The sequence below is a fragment of the Musca domestica genome, unplaced genomic scaffold (genome assembly GCF_030504385.1).
Source record: "Musca domestica strain aabys unplaced genomic scaffold, Musca_domestica.polishedcontigs.V.1.1 209, whole genome shotgun sequence".
Taxonomy (NCBI): domain Eukaryota; kingdom Metazoa; phylum Arthropoda; class Insecta; order Diptera; family Muscidae; genus Musca; species Musca domestica.
The window spans coordinates 259,987-277,070 of NW_026712257.1; the positions used below are offsets into that span (position 1 = coordinate 259,987).

Consider the following 17,084-nt stretch of genomic DNA (forward strand, 5'->3'; position numbering starts at 1 on the left):
ATAGATCCAATGAAAAGAAAACCTTTTAAAAGCTATCTTTTAAAGCTTTTAAAGGATTTCCATAGGAGAACTTGACAAACTTGACTTATTACCAAATCGCCTGTCCTCTCTAACATTTGGAAGTAAGGCCATATGGACCTGTATATGGAATATTTTTTTTCAAAGAGAAATCTAAGATCACTCGCAATCAGAGCTCCGAAAACTCGCTCGAAGTCAAATTGGAGCCCCTGGGAGAAGGAAGAACAAAGAGAGTAAACTCTGTTTTTCAGTTTCGCTCTAATAAGGGCTACTATGCTTTGCTCGTTTCGGAGTAGGAGCAAAATTCGCTCGAAAACGGTCTAATTCTATTCTTGCCGACAGGCCATACTCTTTTTTTTTTTGATTTTGTCCATGGTAACCTCTTCCCCCTCAGTTCACAACAATATCATACCCGGTTTGCTGTTACGCACACACAAGTCAGGAAACAAAATATTATTTCCCTTCGATTTCACTCTCAGAGCAAATGTTCACTCTTTTTCAAGCTATTCAGCTCCCACTCTAATTTTTCTAACAAGAGTTACTCGGGAGCTCTCCCACACAAGAATGAAGAGAGTGAATAATTAAATCCGTATAAAACTACCACTCTTCAAAAAATTCCACTCGCGAGTCAATTTTAAACTCTAAAGTCTCCAATATACTGAAAATCAGGACGAAACGTTATATGGGGGCCTATTCAGTCAGGACTAAATTTAGAGATCCTTCAGATATACAAATTTTATAAACCCTGCATTTTATTGTGGAGGGTTAGAAAGTCTTATTAAGGGAAGGAAGTATTCTACTTGCTTGAAACTTCACACGGTGTAAACCTTGTATCAGATTTGGAGCAGTTGTAAAAATGGATAACATCGGTTCACTCTTTCTGGTATCTCCCCCACAAATGCAAAATTATTCACAGATTTTTTGCTAATTTTCGCAAATTTTATTATAACTACCTATATTAGATCTAATATAAAGGAGAATGGAGACTACATTCCCCCACAACGGGTAGAAATTTTGAATAATAATCTCTTCTAAAATGCTAAAAACTTTTTCCGAACATCTCATATCTGGGTACTTCCGATACAAAATATCCTGTGTGAAGACAATATACATTTACCAAAAAAAAATCTTGTAAAAGTCTTCCATAAATAGTTAGCCATTTGGAAGGTGTTCTTTCCGCATAAGTACCTCTTCTATAGTATCTTTTCACGAAAATTAAAAGACATATATATGTAGAAAACGGTGTGAGGGGCTCATGGGTAGCCGTTTAAAGGATTTTTTAGTCAGGCTAAAAAAAATTTTTTCTCGATTAAAATGTCTATATTTGTATAGGTCCTTCTTCTATATAGGTCCATTTGAAGCCATTTGGAGATATTGTATGTTTCCCATCCCTGATATCATACCATCTGTGTGCACACGTTATCGTCGACATCGTCAACGCCATCATCATCATCATCCTCATCGGCAACGTATCTTTTGCTATTCGTGATAGTGACCCAAAGTTTCCGCTCATAAATAATGAAAATGTCTATGTAAACAACGGAAAGATGTTTTTCCCATTTTCCAAGCCGTTTGTATTCTATTTGTTTGACCCCCCAACCCTCCATATTGGCCTCGTGTATGCCCCTTATCACATCCGTATCCGTAATAGAAAGTTATACCCATTCAAACAAACACACACACATACACACCTAAGTAACAGGGAACACATGTACATGTGCATAAAAAATGGAGGAATTGTTCTATGGTTGCTTGGATACTGAATGCTGTCGATTCCTCCCCTCACCGGCATAGAAGTTTCCATTTATTTGCTATTCTGCTGAATTAGCAGTACATTTTTTGACTAATGGCAAATAAAATATTCAGATTGTACGTAATTTTTTTTTATGTCTTTTTCTTGTTTTTTTTACGACTTTCTCACTTACTCAACAACTACAACAACAATAAAACAACGATTACAACAATACCGTATGCAGGTATGAGACGTATAAAGCAACGCTAAAGAAAATACCCGCCACAAGATTATCACGTCTAACTGAGGCCTTAGCCAATTATGATCCAGTGCTCAATGAATATTTCTTTGATCGGCATCCGGGAGTTTTTACGCAAATTTTAAATTATTACAGGTGAGAGTTCCGCAAACAAATTTAACACTCTATATTTCAATTTTAATGTTTAATTCCTTTTCCAGAACTGGCAAACTGCACTATCCTACCGATGTATGTGGTCCATTGTTTGAGGAAGAATTAGAGTTTTGGGGTTTAGATTCGAATCAAGTTGAACCCTGTTGCTGGTCCACCTATAGTATACACAGAGATACTCAGGTTTGTTGGCCATTTGAGTTATTCTAAAATTATATTTATTGATTTGTGTTTCTGTTTATTTTGCAGAATACTTTAGCCATATTGGATAAATTAGATATTGACAATGAAAAACCCTCAGAAGAGCAGGTGGCCCGCCTATTTGGTTTTGAAGACTCCATCAACAAGGGCCGCCTAAACTGCTGGCAGCGTATTAAACCGAAAATATGGGCTTTATTTGATGAACCATCAAGTTCGACGGGAGCAAAGGTAAGTGGGAAAATAGACCCCAAAATAAAAAAAGAAACATAAATACAGGAATAAAAAATTACGATTCAAAAATATTGGCCTTGAAAATTTTTACAAAAAGAGTTGAGTTATTCTTACAAATCATTGGACTTTTTCAATTTTGTAATATTTTATACCTTCTCTAAAAACTCGTTCACAACTATTCACAAAAAAAACGTGAATTCAGCTTGACCAAATTTAAAAATGGCTCCTTGAAAAAAGCCCTTAAAATATTCTTGAAAAGAGGTATTTTAAAGGATATTTTTAACATCACCGGTTGACTTTTTATATAACACTGGGCGACAAAATTCAATTCTTTCCATATATACAGGGAAAATTCGGTAGATTATGAATAAACAGGGTGAGATAAGAAAATTTTAGAATAAGTTTAGATTTGTTCGAATTGGTCACCTTTGGCACGAATTATGGCCTTCAAACAGCCAATGAAACCGTCACACGCTGCCCAAATGTCGCCTTGCGGTATTTTGGCCCATTCCCGGCGAAGCGCTTGCTTAAGGTGATCGACACTTTGGTATTTTTTAGTGCCAACCTTGCTTTCTAAAATACACCAAACACAATAGTCCAACGGATTGGTATACGGAGATGTTGGTGGCCATTGTGCGCTGGAAATGATGCGAGGAACCTCATTTTATAACCATTCCTAGGTAGCGCGTGCTTAATGCGATGGTGCCGAGTACTATTGGAATGTCCAAGGTCTGCGGACAAAATGTTTTGTGCCCAAGGCTTTAATACACCCTCCAGAATATTTTCGCATTAATATTCGGCATTTATTCTGATGCCACGGTCGATTAATATGAGCGGAGAGCGACCATCGGCTGTTATGGCGGCCCACACCATCACCATGGCCGACGCTTGAGTTCTGGTGGTCAACCGAAGGTGGACATTTTCAGCTGACGTGATAAACACGATCATTTTGTTTGCATACAAACAGCTGGACAACGAATGTTTTCTCTTCGGAGAAAACCAAATTCGGCAGTTCACCGCTTTCGACCAAGCGAAGCATTTTTTTTAGCTGTAGTTCTTGCACTTTTTTAAAATCAAAAGCTTTACCCCGAGCTCATTTTTCAATATTTGCCGAATGGAATATTGCGATGTGTTAAGCTCACGACCCATTTTTCGGCCACTGCGTCGTGGGATTCGATCAAGTCGCTTCTTTACAATTTCAGCTGATCTGTTTTCTTCCGTCCACTTCCTTGACGTCGGGCTACGAGACACAAAATATTGATTCACATTTAAATGCTGGAGTGCTCTAACGGTAGCCACTTGTAGTTTTCCTCCCAAATATGAAGAAATCACACTAACACACTTGAATTCCATCACGAATATCTTTTTTCCTGGAAAATTCTCACCAAAACGCTTTTGTACGCTTATAAACACTGTCACTGGAATAATTTTAACAGCTGTCGGAGGAGTGGCTTAGAAATGACAGCTGTCTGAAGTTGGTTGCAGTTTTTATTTTCATCTCACCCTGTATATATCTTTAAACGATTTCGGGTAAATTGTGCACCAAATGGCCAATATCCGTCCAAATGACCTGAATTTTGGTGTATCAGACCGAATTCGGTGTAGTAGCCAGTACCTGAAATTTGATGGAAATCGGTTCGGATATAGATATAGCTCCCATATATATGTTTCATTCTATTTGGTCCCTCACTTTCGTAATATGCACTCCACAACAATGATATTTGGTACCAGATATGTTGTCGAGCTCGGAAATACCCTTGCCAAATTTTTTCAAGATTGGCTCAAATTTCAATATAGCTCCCATATATGCCCTTAATCCGATTTCAGTTTTGTTTTACAAATAATGGCTAATGTCAGTCCAAATGGAGTGCATTTTGGGACGTATGTTTTCATTTGGTGGAACTCGGCTTCGATATATATTTTTTAATATAATGCTTTTCGAAGTGAGATTATGCACTCTAACCAATGTTATTTGGTATAAAAGATTCAGATTCAGAATTGGATATGCCTCTCATATATATTGTTTTTCCTTTGAAACCAAATTATAATTGCTCTAAAGCCAAATGTTAATAGCTGGTATGATCTACTTCAAATAAATTCTTTTGTTACGGAAGCTCTACTGAATATGCCTAGTGGTGTAGGGTATCATATAGTCGGCCCTGCCCGACTTTTGACTTTTTCTTACTGGTTGTTAATAAAAAAAAAACATTGTTCATTTTTGAAAAATTTACAAAGGAGGTACCCCCATAGTTTGAAAAAAATTTCAAAATGTAGGATAGCTTTGGCTTTGAAGTTTGACAGAGAGATTGGATTGCAACCAGAATCATTTTTAAATAAAATGGTTCATATCGGCCCTTTTTTGGTACAGCCTCTAGTAAGGAATAACCCGATTTCAAGTATTTCTTACGTTTGGGTCATGTTCTCCATTTAATTTAATACATACATATATAGCTAATAACAGTTTTTTTTTAATCAAAATATATAGTGATATGTTTCCCTTCCAATATTTCCCTAATTCAATTAGTTACATGCCACCCTTGAAATATGATATCCCACAAAACTTTCAAACAAATAGCCTAAACAAAACATAAAAACTTCTCAAATTATGCCAAAATATAACCTAACATGCATCATTACAACCAACATCCTCCACACCCACCAAAAAAAGCTCATCTATCTTAAAAGCGATTTATTGTTTAAAAACTCAATCAAAACTTTTTTAATGTTTTCCAGTTTTTTTGGGGGGTAATTTCAGTCATTACTTCCTAGCCGAAATATTTATTAAAAACTTTTATTGCATTACTTTGTTTGCCGTATTGACACTCTCGAAACAATTTTCAAAAATTTTTGTCTGCTTGCAGGTGGTTGCCAGTATGTCTGTGTTTTTCATATTCGTTTCTGTGATATCTTTCTGCCTGAAAACACATCCGGGTTTTCGCGTAGATTTTACACCCACCAATAGCCAACAACACCAACACCAACCACAACAAATATCAACTAGCGTACCGACCATACCTCAGCATACAAGTAATATGCCGCCGCCCACAATGGATGCATCCACCGCCCCCCATAATAGCCAACGCCACACATTACTACAGCCCACATTCAAGGTCATCAACTACACCAGCAGCGCGGGCAGTGGTAATGGTAATTTTAGTTCGGGTCTTGTAACACCCATAGCCACCTTTAGCCTGGAGAAGACAGAAGGACGTCGTCGTGCCAGTGAAAGAACACGTCGTCAATCTGTAGATGTGAACGGTCTTGGTGATAATGATGATGGCGGTGGAGGTGTTGGTGGTGGTGGTGGCGGCCATGGCAACCACAATGGTGTTGATGACACCCACATACACGGCTGGCATCAATCGTTTGGCCAGCCACACGAGGCATTTTTCTATGTGGAATTGGTGTGTAATGTTTGGTTCTTCTTTGAGGTCATCATTCGTTTCATAGTAAGTACCGGAGAGTTTGGCATTTTTGTTGAATGTTTACTTAACGTTTGTGTGTTTGTGTTTTCCCCATCCATTCTATCTTCCACTTGGACAGGTCTCCCCAAATTTGTGGCAGTTTGTTAAATCTCCCGTCAATATTATTGACTTTGTGGCCACCTTAAGTTTCTACACAGATGTCATGCAACGCATGGGCGAGTACACCGGACTGTGGGAAGCCTTCTCAATTGTGCGGATTATGCGTCTGTTCAAATTGACCCGCCATTCGCCCGGCTTACGGATCCTAATACACACATTCAAAGCCTCGGCCAAAGAGTTGACGTTGCTGGTGTTTTTCTTGGTTTTGGGTATTGTGTTCTTCGCCAGTCTGGCATACTATGCGGAAAAGCTTCAGGTAATGTTATAGTGAACATATCCTGCCAAAAGGATTAGAGCGAATTTTTGGGTATTAAAGTTAATATTTGTAATGTGTGTTTGTTTGTTGTTTTTTCTTTTTTCGTTTCTTTGCTTTGATTTTCGATTCGTTTCGTTTGTTTGCTTGTTTACATTTCTGCAGGATAATCCGGAAAATCAATTTAAAAGTATCCCTTTAGGTTTGTGGTGGGCCATTGTAACAATGACTACCGTGGGCTATGGTGATGTGGCACCTAAAACTTATCCTGGCATGTTTGTGGGTGCCCTATGTGCTTTGGCTGGTGTGTTGACAATAGCTCTACCCGTACCTGTAATTGTTAGCAACTTTTCCATGTTTTATTCACACACACAGGTAAGATTGGACAAATTACAAATTAATTAAGTTGGTGGTGTCAACGCGACATGGGAAAAAGTACGGGGAGTAGTATGGAAAGTGTTACCAAAAAGTGCGGTATTAAAGTGAAGTAAGCTTTAATATGGATTATAACTTATATCACTGATGATAGTTTTTCTATTGAAAAATATATCACTGATGAGAATTTTTGTACAGAAAAATGTATTATTGATGATAAATTTTATATAGAAAAATAAATCACTGATGATAATTTTTCTATGGAAAAATATATCACTGATGATAATTTTTCTATGGAAAAATATATCACTGGTTATAGTTTTTCTATCGGAAAATATATCACTGATGATAATTTTTCTATGGAAATATATATGTCACTGATGATAATTTTTCTATCGAAAAATATATCACTGGTGATAATAAATGTGATGATAAATTTTCTGTAGAAAAATATATCACTGATGATAAATTTTCTATGGAAAAATATATCACTGATGATAATTTTTCTTTGGAAAACTATATCACTGATGATAATTTTTCTATAGAAACATATATCACTGACGATAATTTTTCTATGGAAAAATATATCACTGATGATCAGTTTTCTATGGAAAAATATATCACTGATGCGAATTTTTCTATAGAAAAATATATCAATGATGATTAATTTTTTTATAGAAAAATATATCACTGATGAGAATTTTTCTATGGAAAAATATATCACTGACGATAATTTTTCTATGGAAAAATATATCACTGACGATAATTTTTCTATGGAAAAATATATCACTGATGCGAATTTTTCTATAGAAAAATATATCAATGATGATTAATTTTTTTATAGAAAAATATATCACTGATGGGAATTTTTCTATAGAAAAATATATCAATGTTGATACATTTTCTGTGGAAATATATATCACTTGTGATACATTTTCTGTGAAAAAATATATCACTGATGATACATTTTCTGTAGAAAAATATATCACTGATGATAAATTTTCTGTGGAAAAATATATCACTGATAATAATTTTTGTGGAAAAATGTATATTTAATGATAATTTTTCTGTAAAAAATATATCGCTGCTGATAATTTTTCTTTAGAAAAATATATCACTGGTGATAATTTTTCTATGGAAAAATATATCACTGACGATAATTTTTCTATGGGAAAATATATCACTGGTTATAGTTTTTCTATCGGAAAATATATCACTGATGATAATTTTTCTATGGAAATATATATGTCACTGATGATAATTTTTCTATAGAAAAATATATCACTGATGATAAATATTATATAGAAAAATACTGATGATAAATATTCTATAGAAAAATATATCACGGATGAAATTTTTTCTATAGAAAATTATATCAATGATGATTAATTTTTTTATAGAAAAATATATCACTGATGAGAATTTTTCTATGGAAAAATATATCACTGATGCGAATTTTTCTATAGAAAAATATATCAATGATGATTAATTTTTTTATAGAAAAATATATCACTGATGGGAATTTTTCTATAGAAAAATATATCACTGATGCGAATTTTTCTATAGAAAACTATATCACTGATGCGAATTTTTCTATAGAAAACTATATCACTGATACGAATTTTTCTATAGAAAACTATATTACTGATGCGAATTTTTCTATAGAAAACTATATTGCTGATGATTATTGTTCTATGGAAAAATATATCACTGATGCGAATTTTTCTATAGAAAAATATAGTACTGATGCGAATTTTTCTATTGAAAAATATATCACTGATGATAAATTTTCTATCGGAAAAAATATATCACAGGTGATAATTTTTCTATCGAAAAAAATATATCACTGATGATAATTTCTCTCTCGAAAAATACATCACTAATTAGAATTTTTCTATAGAAATATATATCACTGATGATAATTTTTATATTAAAAAATATATCACCGATGAACATTTTTCTATGGAAAAATGTATCACCGAAAAAAATTTTTCTATGGAAAAATATATCATCGATGACAACTTTTCTATGGATGAACATATCACTGGTGATAATTTTTCTATTGAAAGAAATCAGTCAGTCATGATAATTTTTCTATGGCAAAATATATCGCCGATGAACATTTTTCTATGGGAAAATATATCACCGATGACAATTTTCCTATGGAAGAACATATCGATGGTGATAATTTTTCTATTGAAAAAAAAATCACTGATGATCATTTTTCTATGAAAAACTATAATAACTATAGAAAAACTAAAATAATTTTTCCATCGAAAAAAATGTATCACTAAAGATTTTTTATCTATAGAATATATATAACTGATGATAAATTTTCTATAGAAAAATATAGCACAGATGATATTTTTATTGGAAAATATTTCACCGATGTTTATTTATCTACATTTTTTCACCGATTTCACGTTTCCTCCCCATTTTCTAGGCTCGCTCAAAATTACCCAAACAACGACGTAGAGTTCTTCCTGTAGAACAGCCGCGACGTAAACGTGAACCAGTTCCTCAGCCAAGGGGTGGTCGTACACATGCCTACAAACAAACATCGCTTGCGCCGGGAGTTGTGGCCACCGGGCATCCCCATCCGCATCACAATCCAATGCTGAAGGAAGCTTTTGCCACAGCTAAAATCGGTAATGACATATTGCTTTAGATTAATCACATTAAACTATTTTCCCCACCCCAACCGAACTCAACTCCACTCAACTATTCAACACTTTCCACATGGTATACAGTTCCTAAGTGTATTATCATGATTGTAGTAGTAGCTCTTAAAAGCTATATAATGATGGCTTCATTGGCTCTATATAATTTTTCATTTGCAACATTTCCGTTTCCGTTTTCCATACCCACAACCCCAACCCTTCCCCATCCCTCTACGAACTTTTATGCGATATGAGTTGTTTTCATTATTATTGATTGTGTTGCCTTATGTTGGTTGTTTTTCATTTAGTTGGTTGTATTTTTTTCGATGAAATGTAATCGATGTGATGTTTTGATTTATTGTTTTCCATTTTCCATATTTTTCTTGTTTTCTATTCCTTTCGTTCCGCCTCCTTCGGTTTCATATGGTTTTGGATTTCCGTTTTATTTTTATTTCTTTTGGATTTCAATGTTAGAAACACAAACAGAGAGCATGAATGGTGTAAATGTTAATGGTGTTAGTATTATAGAACGACCACAGAATCCTCTAGCTGGCATTGTAAAGAATAGCACTAGATCAGCCGAAACATCGATACAAACATCACCGATGCCTTTGCGAACGGGTCCCTCAGTTATTAGCTGTAAGTAGAATACCAAACAAAAAAAAATTGTATTTATTTACGTATAATCACCATTATTTATATATCGTTGGGAACATTTTACGAAAATCCTAAACCGTAGTCGCCTTCGTTGATCAAATTATGTCCCATGCCACTATATTTGGACAAAACCTTGATGATACATTTCTCATCATTGATAAAATTCCAGAGCTATTTTTCTGTAGAGAACTTCTCATTAGTGAATTTTTTCTAAAGAAAAATTCTCACCAGTGATATTGTTCTATAGAAAAATTCTCATCAGTGATATTTTTCTAAAAAAAATTCTGATCAGTGATATATTTTTCTAAAGAAAAATTCTCATCAGTGATATATTTTTCTGAAGAAAATTCCTCATCCTTGATACTTTTCTATAGAAAAATTCTCATCAGTGATATATTACAAAAAATATTGTTATCAGTGATATATTTTTCTATAGAAAAATTGTCACCAGTCAATGAGATTTTTCCATAAAAAAATTAGCATCAGTGGTATTTTTCTATAGAAAAACTATCATCAGCGATTTATGTGTTTGATTTCTCTTTCGAGACGAGCTTAATGATCTGAAATTTGCAGTGAAAAGGAAAGCCAGATAGACACTATCACACACTCACCACTATGCGACGCGTTTCGCCGTTGGTTAAGCGGCTCATCAGGCATATTTGGTGTGGATGATGGCTTACACGGGCCGTTCTCTGGATATTTTTCTCCAGAAAATCTATCATCAGTGATATTTTTCTATAGAAGAACTTTCAATAGTGATAGTTTTCCATAGAAAAATTCTCATCATTGCAATTATCGTCAGTGATGTATTTTTCCATAGAAGAATTATCATCAGTGATATATTTTTCCATAGAAATATTATCATCAGAGATATGTTTTTCGATCGAAAAATTATCATCACTGATATATTTTTTTCTATAAAAAAAATTCTCATCATTGATATTTTTCCATAGAAAAATTCTCATCAGCGATATGTTTTTCGATTGAAAAATTCTCATCAGTGATATAGTTTTCTATACAAAAATTAGCATCACTGATAATTTTCTATAAAAAAAACTATCCTCAGTGATATAATTCAATAGAAAACCTATCATGAGCGATATATATTTCTATAGAAAAATGACCATCTGTTATATGTTTTTCTATAGAAAAATTATCAATAGTGATATGTTTTTCTATAGAAACATTATCATCAGTGATATATTTTTCTATAGAAAAATTGTCGTTAGTGATATATTTTTCTATAGAAAATTCATCATCATTTATCATCAGTGTATCACTGATGACAATTTTTCTATAGAAAAATTATAATTTCCATAGAAAAATTATCATCAATGATATATTTTTCCATAGAAAAATTATTATCAGTGATATATTTTTCGATAGAAAGATTATCAGCTGTGACATATTTTTCTATAGAAAAATTATCAGTTTTCCATATTTTTCCATAGAAAAATTATAATTTTTCTATAGAAAAATTGTCATCAGTGATATACATTTTTCAACAGTCATATTTTTCCATAGAAGAATTATCGTCAGTAATATATTTTTCCATAGAAAAAATCTCATCAGTGATATATTTTTCCATAGAAAAATTTTTGTCAGTGAAACATATATTTTTCCACAAAAAAATATCATCAGTGATATATTTTTCGAAAGAAAATCACAAGTGACATATTTTTCGAACGAAGAATTATCATCAGTAATATATATTTCAATAGAAAAATTCTAAACAATGATATTTTGTTATTAAAAAATTATCATAAATGATAGTTTTCTAGAGAAAACTTATTAGGAGTGATATGTTTCTTCTATAAAAATTGTCATCAGCGTTTTTTCCTATAGACAACTTATCAACTGTGATATTTTTGTAAAGAAAAATATGATCAGTGATATCTTTCCATAGAAGAAATCTGATCGGAAATATATTTAAAAAAAAAAAATGGGTCCTGTTACAGTTATGGGTATGTGGATATATTAGGGTATGTGGATATATTCAAAAAGATCAGTTATTACCCAAAAAAAATAGAACAATTCAACATTTTTAGAAGCTTTTAATGGACATTGATGCACTGCATCTCCCTTCCTTGCCACCAAAAACCAAGTTAAAAATGTGTGCTTTTCATTTCATTCTAATGTACATACATATACGACAAAAATCCCCTACATAAATACATGTGTGTATATATGCAAAACATATGTAAATGTAAGTGTATATTCAACAAGTCCATTACAACAAATTTCCATAATTGTTTTGCTTGGATGCGTTTTGTTGCTAACCAAACACCCTCATAACTAACTACAGTATGAAAAGTCAGCCAACAGCATAATGCGTACACACAACACCCAGTTGAACTCAGAACATGATACCTACCTACCTACCACATACATGCATACATTTGAATGTGTTGTACGAAAAAAAAAAATACAAACAAACGAATATGGTATCCCCAAAATGACTCTTAAATGGACTTTTAATATCGTTTTGAATAATCCAGTTATTGTCGTCCACTTTTGCAAAATACACTTTCACTTAATTTAGTGTTTGGCCTAATCGCTTTTTAATTTCTCCCCAGCGGACTTTTTAAGCGTACCAGCAATGCAGAGCCTACAGCCGAGGGCAGCCACCACCGGCAGTGATTATCTAATGCCACTGCAACCGAAATTGCTTGCATCATTGGGTAAGTAATCATGGAGGTTATTTTTGCATTGAAGGGAATTTTGGTTAGGAGAATTGGGGAGGTGCGATTTTAAAAGGGACTGGATTTTGCTCTCAACTTTCCATGTTTTCAATTTTGTTAATTTATTTTCAAGCCTAAAAGTATGCCATAATTAAAGTATTTTTAATGTCGATTATACGCTGCAATATACACCAGCAATTTCAAAATCATTGCCATCATTTCTGTCGACACTAGACATCCATGAAACAAAATATTTGACTTTTTTCGAGGATCGGGAAATTGGATATTAAGATTAGACATTCATGCCTTCTGATATACATTTCTCCTATTCTTTAAATTCCTATTCTTGGTTTCTCCCTAAATTCATTTAACTTTATTGCATTAATAGAATCTCCCTACCATAACTTTCTCTTAACTTACCTCATAACTCATTGAAAAATAAAACATTTAAATATTCTCTTCCCCCGAATACAGAACAAAAGGACCATCACCAAACCCCCCTAATGGAGCACAAAGATAATATCGAACAACAACAGCAACACCTACATCAGGGCCTGCGACATCGTTCAAATATTCGAACAATGTTGAATGTCCCACCAACGGTCAGTGTGGTCAATACACAAATGCCACCATGCAGTGGTCAAAATGGGGATCACTCAATGCACACAATTGGTTGTGGAGGTGGTGACATAGATGCCCAGAAAAGTGGCACCAGCAGCCCTGGTAAAACGGCAATTCCTACAACACAAACACTGCCGCCTATGCAACAGCATCAACAAACCCAACACAGCACGATCTCACCTCAGCACATGTGTTATGCGAATTTTCAGCCCAAGGTGACATTGGTGAATGATGCAGGCAACATGGAGGATGATGATGACGACGATGATGATCACAATCGTGATCATGAGGCTGAGGCTTTGTGTGGTAGCTGTGATGCATATCGGGAAAATCTACAACAAGATTTGACAACAACAACTAGAAAACAAGAAGATCATACCAATGAGGCCAATATTGAAGATCGAGATCATGTGACTGAATAGTCAGGCTTTAAATGAAAATTGGAGAAGAGAGAGAGAGAAGAAATACGAAGACAAAACGTCGTGAATACATATACAAGAAGCACACCCACACGCAAACAAAAAAACATACAATGGAATGCTGACAAATTCAGGTGAAGTTTTAGATAATTTTTAGCATAACATTTAAAATGAAATCAAGAAAACGAGGTCGGCCTAGTCGACTGGAAAATATCCTGCACCGCGCCACCACCAAATGTTTATTATATAGAGAGAAATTATTTTTAGCATCCAAGGTCCTTTCTGTAGCTTGGTTTAATTACTTTTTCTTTCATTAGGATAGTTTTGAAGTAAGAAGTAATCAAAGGCTATAGCCGAGCGGAGCTGATTATGTGATACCCAACAGCTTATGACGATTCTTATGACAGATCTATACCCTCATCCAATGGCCGCTTATTTAAATATATTTTGACTTGCATAATTATTCAAACTTTTGACACTTTTATGGTGGCCAATATTTTGTTGGGAGGTACTAGAGTTGACCGATACATTCCATATTCACATCAGCTCTCTGGATGAAAGAAATATTTATGTAGATCGAGTTTGAAAAGAATCGCTGACTTGTTTCTCATGTTATGAGAGATTTAAGAATTGAAAATTGTGACCGTTTGTGAGAGGTTAGAGTAAGAGTGGGTCGATATATATCTTCGTCGCATCAGATCTTGTTTTGAAAGAAATGTTGGCTGGTGTGACATTTGGAAAGAATCAGATGCTTATTTCCTCTTTTATGAAAGGTATAAATATTCAAAATTTTTACCCATTGTGGGGAAGGTACCAGAGGAAGTAGTCCGATAAATTAAATCATTACACCTCATCTTGTGTTGATAGGAACCGAGTTCGAAAGGAATCTGATGCTCATTTCGTATTTTATGAGCTTAATGATTATTACAAATTTTGAAACTTTGTGTGATAGGTACAAGAGGGGTGGTCCCACCTATCCAATTTTCATATCAAACCTAGAGTTGTTAGAAATACTGCGATATGCGAAAATTCAATACAATTGGGTTCTTATTTCACATTTTATAAGCGTTGAGATTATTCAACATTTTGAAATTTATTGTCAATTTTTACACCTGACCTAGCACAGATACAAATATTAGGATTTGAAAAGTTTGAACAAAATCGGATGATCCTTTCTTTTTGCACGAGGCAATTTATTTTCTCTGAAATTTTTGGCATCTTGTTGGGGAGGTACTAAAAGGAGTTGATTGATATTGCCCATATCCGAACTCGATTTATGTTTGATAATAATATTACGATGTACCAAGTTTAGACCACATCAGATACACCTTACGAAAGTTATTGTCCGCTCTAGCCAAACAGATAGATGGATAGACGGACGTACACCTCTAGATCGACTCCAAATGTCTTGAAATGCATTTGGTCCAAACGAGACCTTGTCTAAAACAGTTATTTCGATGAGGCACTTTTTGGCCATGTGAAATGAAATAACCCTCTATAGCTACGAGGCTGAGGCTGCTTGACGTATCAAGACCAAAATTCAGATTCAATCCCTTCAAAAAAAATAGTACTACGAGACGCTTGGTTTTGTCATTTTTGGTTGCGGTCGTGATACTTGACTTCGCGATATCGAATTTGATCTCTATAGTGGCTTGTGTAGGGTATTCAATAATAAAATTATGGTTTCGTTTTTAAGGGGAATATTTGTAAATTTTTATATTTAGTTCAATTTAAATATGAAAATGAAAAACTTCTGGTAATTTTATTATAGTTTTTACGTTAATATCAAATCTCTTGGAATATCCAATAATATGATTGTGCACTCTTTAATATATCCATGGCATACTAATTTTAAAGAGAGAAGTGTCAAAAATCTATACGAATTGCTATCTTTTATTCAATCGACAATATCTCTCACAAAATTACATTGCCATGGTTAGGTTAAACCACAAACATTAACCCCTTTATGTAGCATAACTCAACACTTATTTGCCCAACAAAATTCAATTTGGAATAACGCTTTATTGCTTCAAAAGAAACCAAAAAATAATTAAGTTTAAATTATTATTGATGTCGTTTTGAGGAATGGAAATCATGAAAATCACTAGAAAACAAAACTAAAATAACTCCACAAATATTTATTGGTGTTTTTACCGATTCCACAGAAGAAAAACAAAAAATGCTAGGGATTATCAATAGTCTATAAGAAGATTGGTTAAATGAAGGAAAGAAAAACAGTCGAAGAAGACGAAATATTGTTCCAAGTTTGAATTTTAACCAAAAATAAAAGTATTTAGTGAAATAAGAGCATTGTAAAATAGTCTAATTGAAAATTTAAATTAAATTTAAAATTAGTAAAATTGTATTAAAACCTTAAAACAAACAAACCAATTGTGCAAAATAAAATAAAGAAATTTATTAATTTTTTTTCTTTTGAAAACTAAAAAAAATGTGTGGATTTTAATGAATGGAGGGTAAGTACATGGGAAACAAAGGATGGAAAATTGACAATTATTTTTAAAAGGCAAATTCATTTGACTTTCTGATGTTAAACTAAAAGCAGTTATCTTGAGAAAGGAGTTAGACTAAAATGCGCCTGAAAGTATGCTTTAAATTTAGTGTTAAGCAAAAAAGAAATAATTTAATCTGGCAATGCCACACTTTCGGAAATATATGTGCCTGAAAGTATGCTTTGAATTTTGGTTTTTAGTTTTTACTACAGCATTGCCAGATCTAAATTTCCCAAATAATTTTGGCGACCTCCTGCTTCCTGAGCAATTCTGGTCGCCTGGTGTATGGCGAAATTTCGTACAAAGCACTTTTCAATTTTAAAGGATAAGAAAACGAGCGAGCTGTGTCAGACCTGATTGACGACTAACTAACTACCTGTGTGTTTCGTACGCAAATTCGTCATTTATTTTAACTGACTTTACAAACCCAACCCAAATCCTTTTTTATATGTTTTCAACATTTATTATATATATTTATTTTCATTATTTATGTATATTTTTTAAGTCCATTTAAGTTTTTATTTATTTTTTACTTATTTATTAATTAATTACTACTATTACTGTCATTATTATTATTATTATAATTATTATTATTATATTATTATTATTATTATTATTATTATTATTATTATTATTATTATTATTATTATTATTATTATTATTATTATTATTATTATTATTATTATTATTATTATTACTATTATTATTATTATTATTATTATTATTATTATTA

The 17,084-nt window shown here is 33.2% G+C and overlaps 1 protein-coding gene across 6 annotated transcripts in view; it reads left to right on the forward strand.

The window, feature by feature from the left end:
- LOC101892228 (potassium voltage-gated channel protein Shaw) overlaps nucleotides 1-16,234 on the forward strand; it is an 82,777-nt gene extending 66,543 nt beyond the window's left edge. For 3 of the 6 annotated variants that reach the window (XM_020037922.2, XM_059122631.1, XM_011295546.3), the window contains 10 exons: nucleotides 1,995-2,144; nucleotides 2,210-2,342; nucleotides 2,409-2,588; nucleotides 5,453-6,040; nucleotides 6,135-6,431; nucleotides 6,594-6,803; nucleotides 9,247-9,451; nucleotides 9,938-10,102; nucleotides 12,697-12,801; nucleotides 13,276-16,234. In XM_020037922.2, the coding sequence (XP_019893481.1) occupies nucleotides 1,995-2,144; nucleotides 2,210-2,342; nucleotides 2,409-2,588; nucleotides 5,453-6,040; nucleotides 6,135-6,431; nucleotides 6,594-6,803; nucleotides 9,247-9,451; nucleotides 9,938-10,102; nucleotides 12,697-12,801; nucleotides 13,276-13,844 (2,602 nt within the window). In that variant the 3' untranslated portion in view covers nucleotides 13,845-16,234. The remainder of the gene's footprint in view (nucleotides 1-1,994; nucleotides 2,145-2,209; nucleotides 2,343-2,408; nucleotides 2,589-5,452; nucleotides 6,041-6,134; nucleotides 6,432-6,593; nucleotides 6,804-9,246; nucleotides 9,452-9,937; nucleotides 10,103-12,696; nucleotides 12,802-13,275) is intronic. The other 3 variants (XM_059122632.1, XM_059122633.1, XM_059122634.1) reach the window with 3 other exon arrangements.
- The last annotated feature ends 850 nt before the right edge of the window (nucleotides 16,235-17,084 follow it).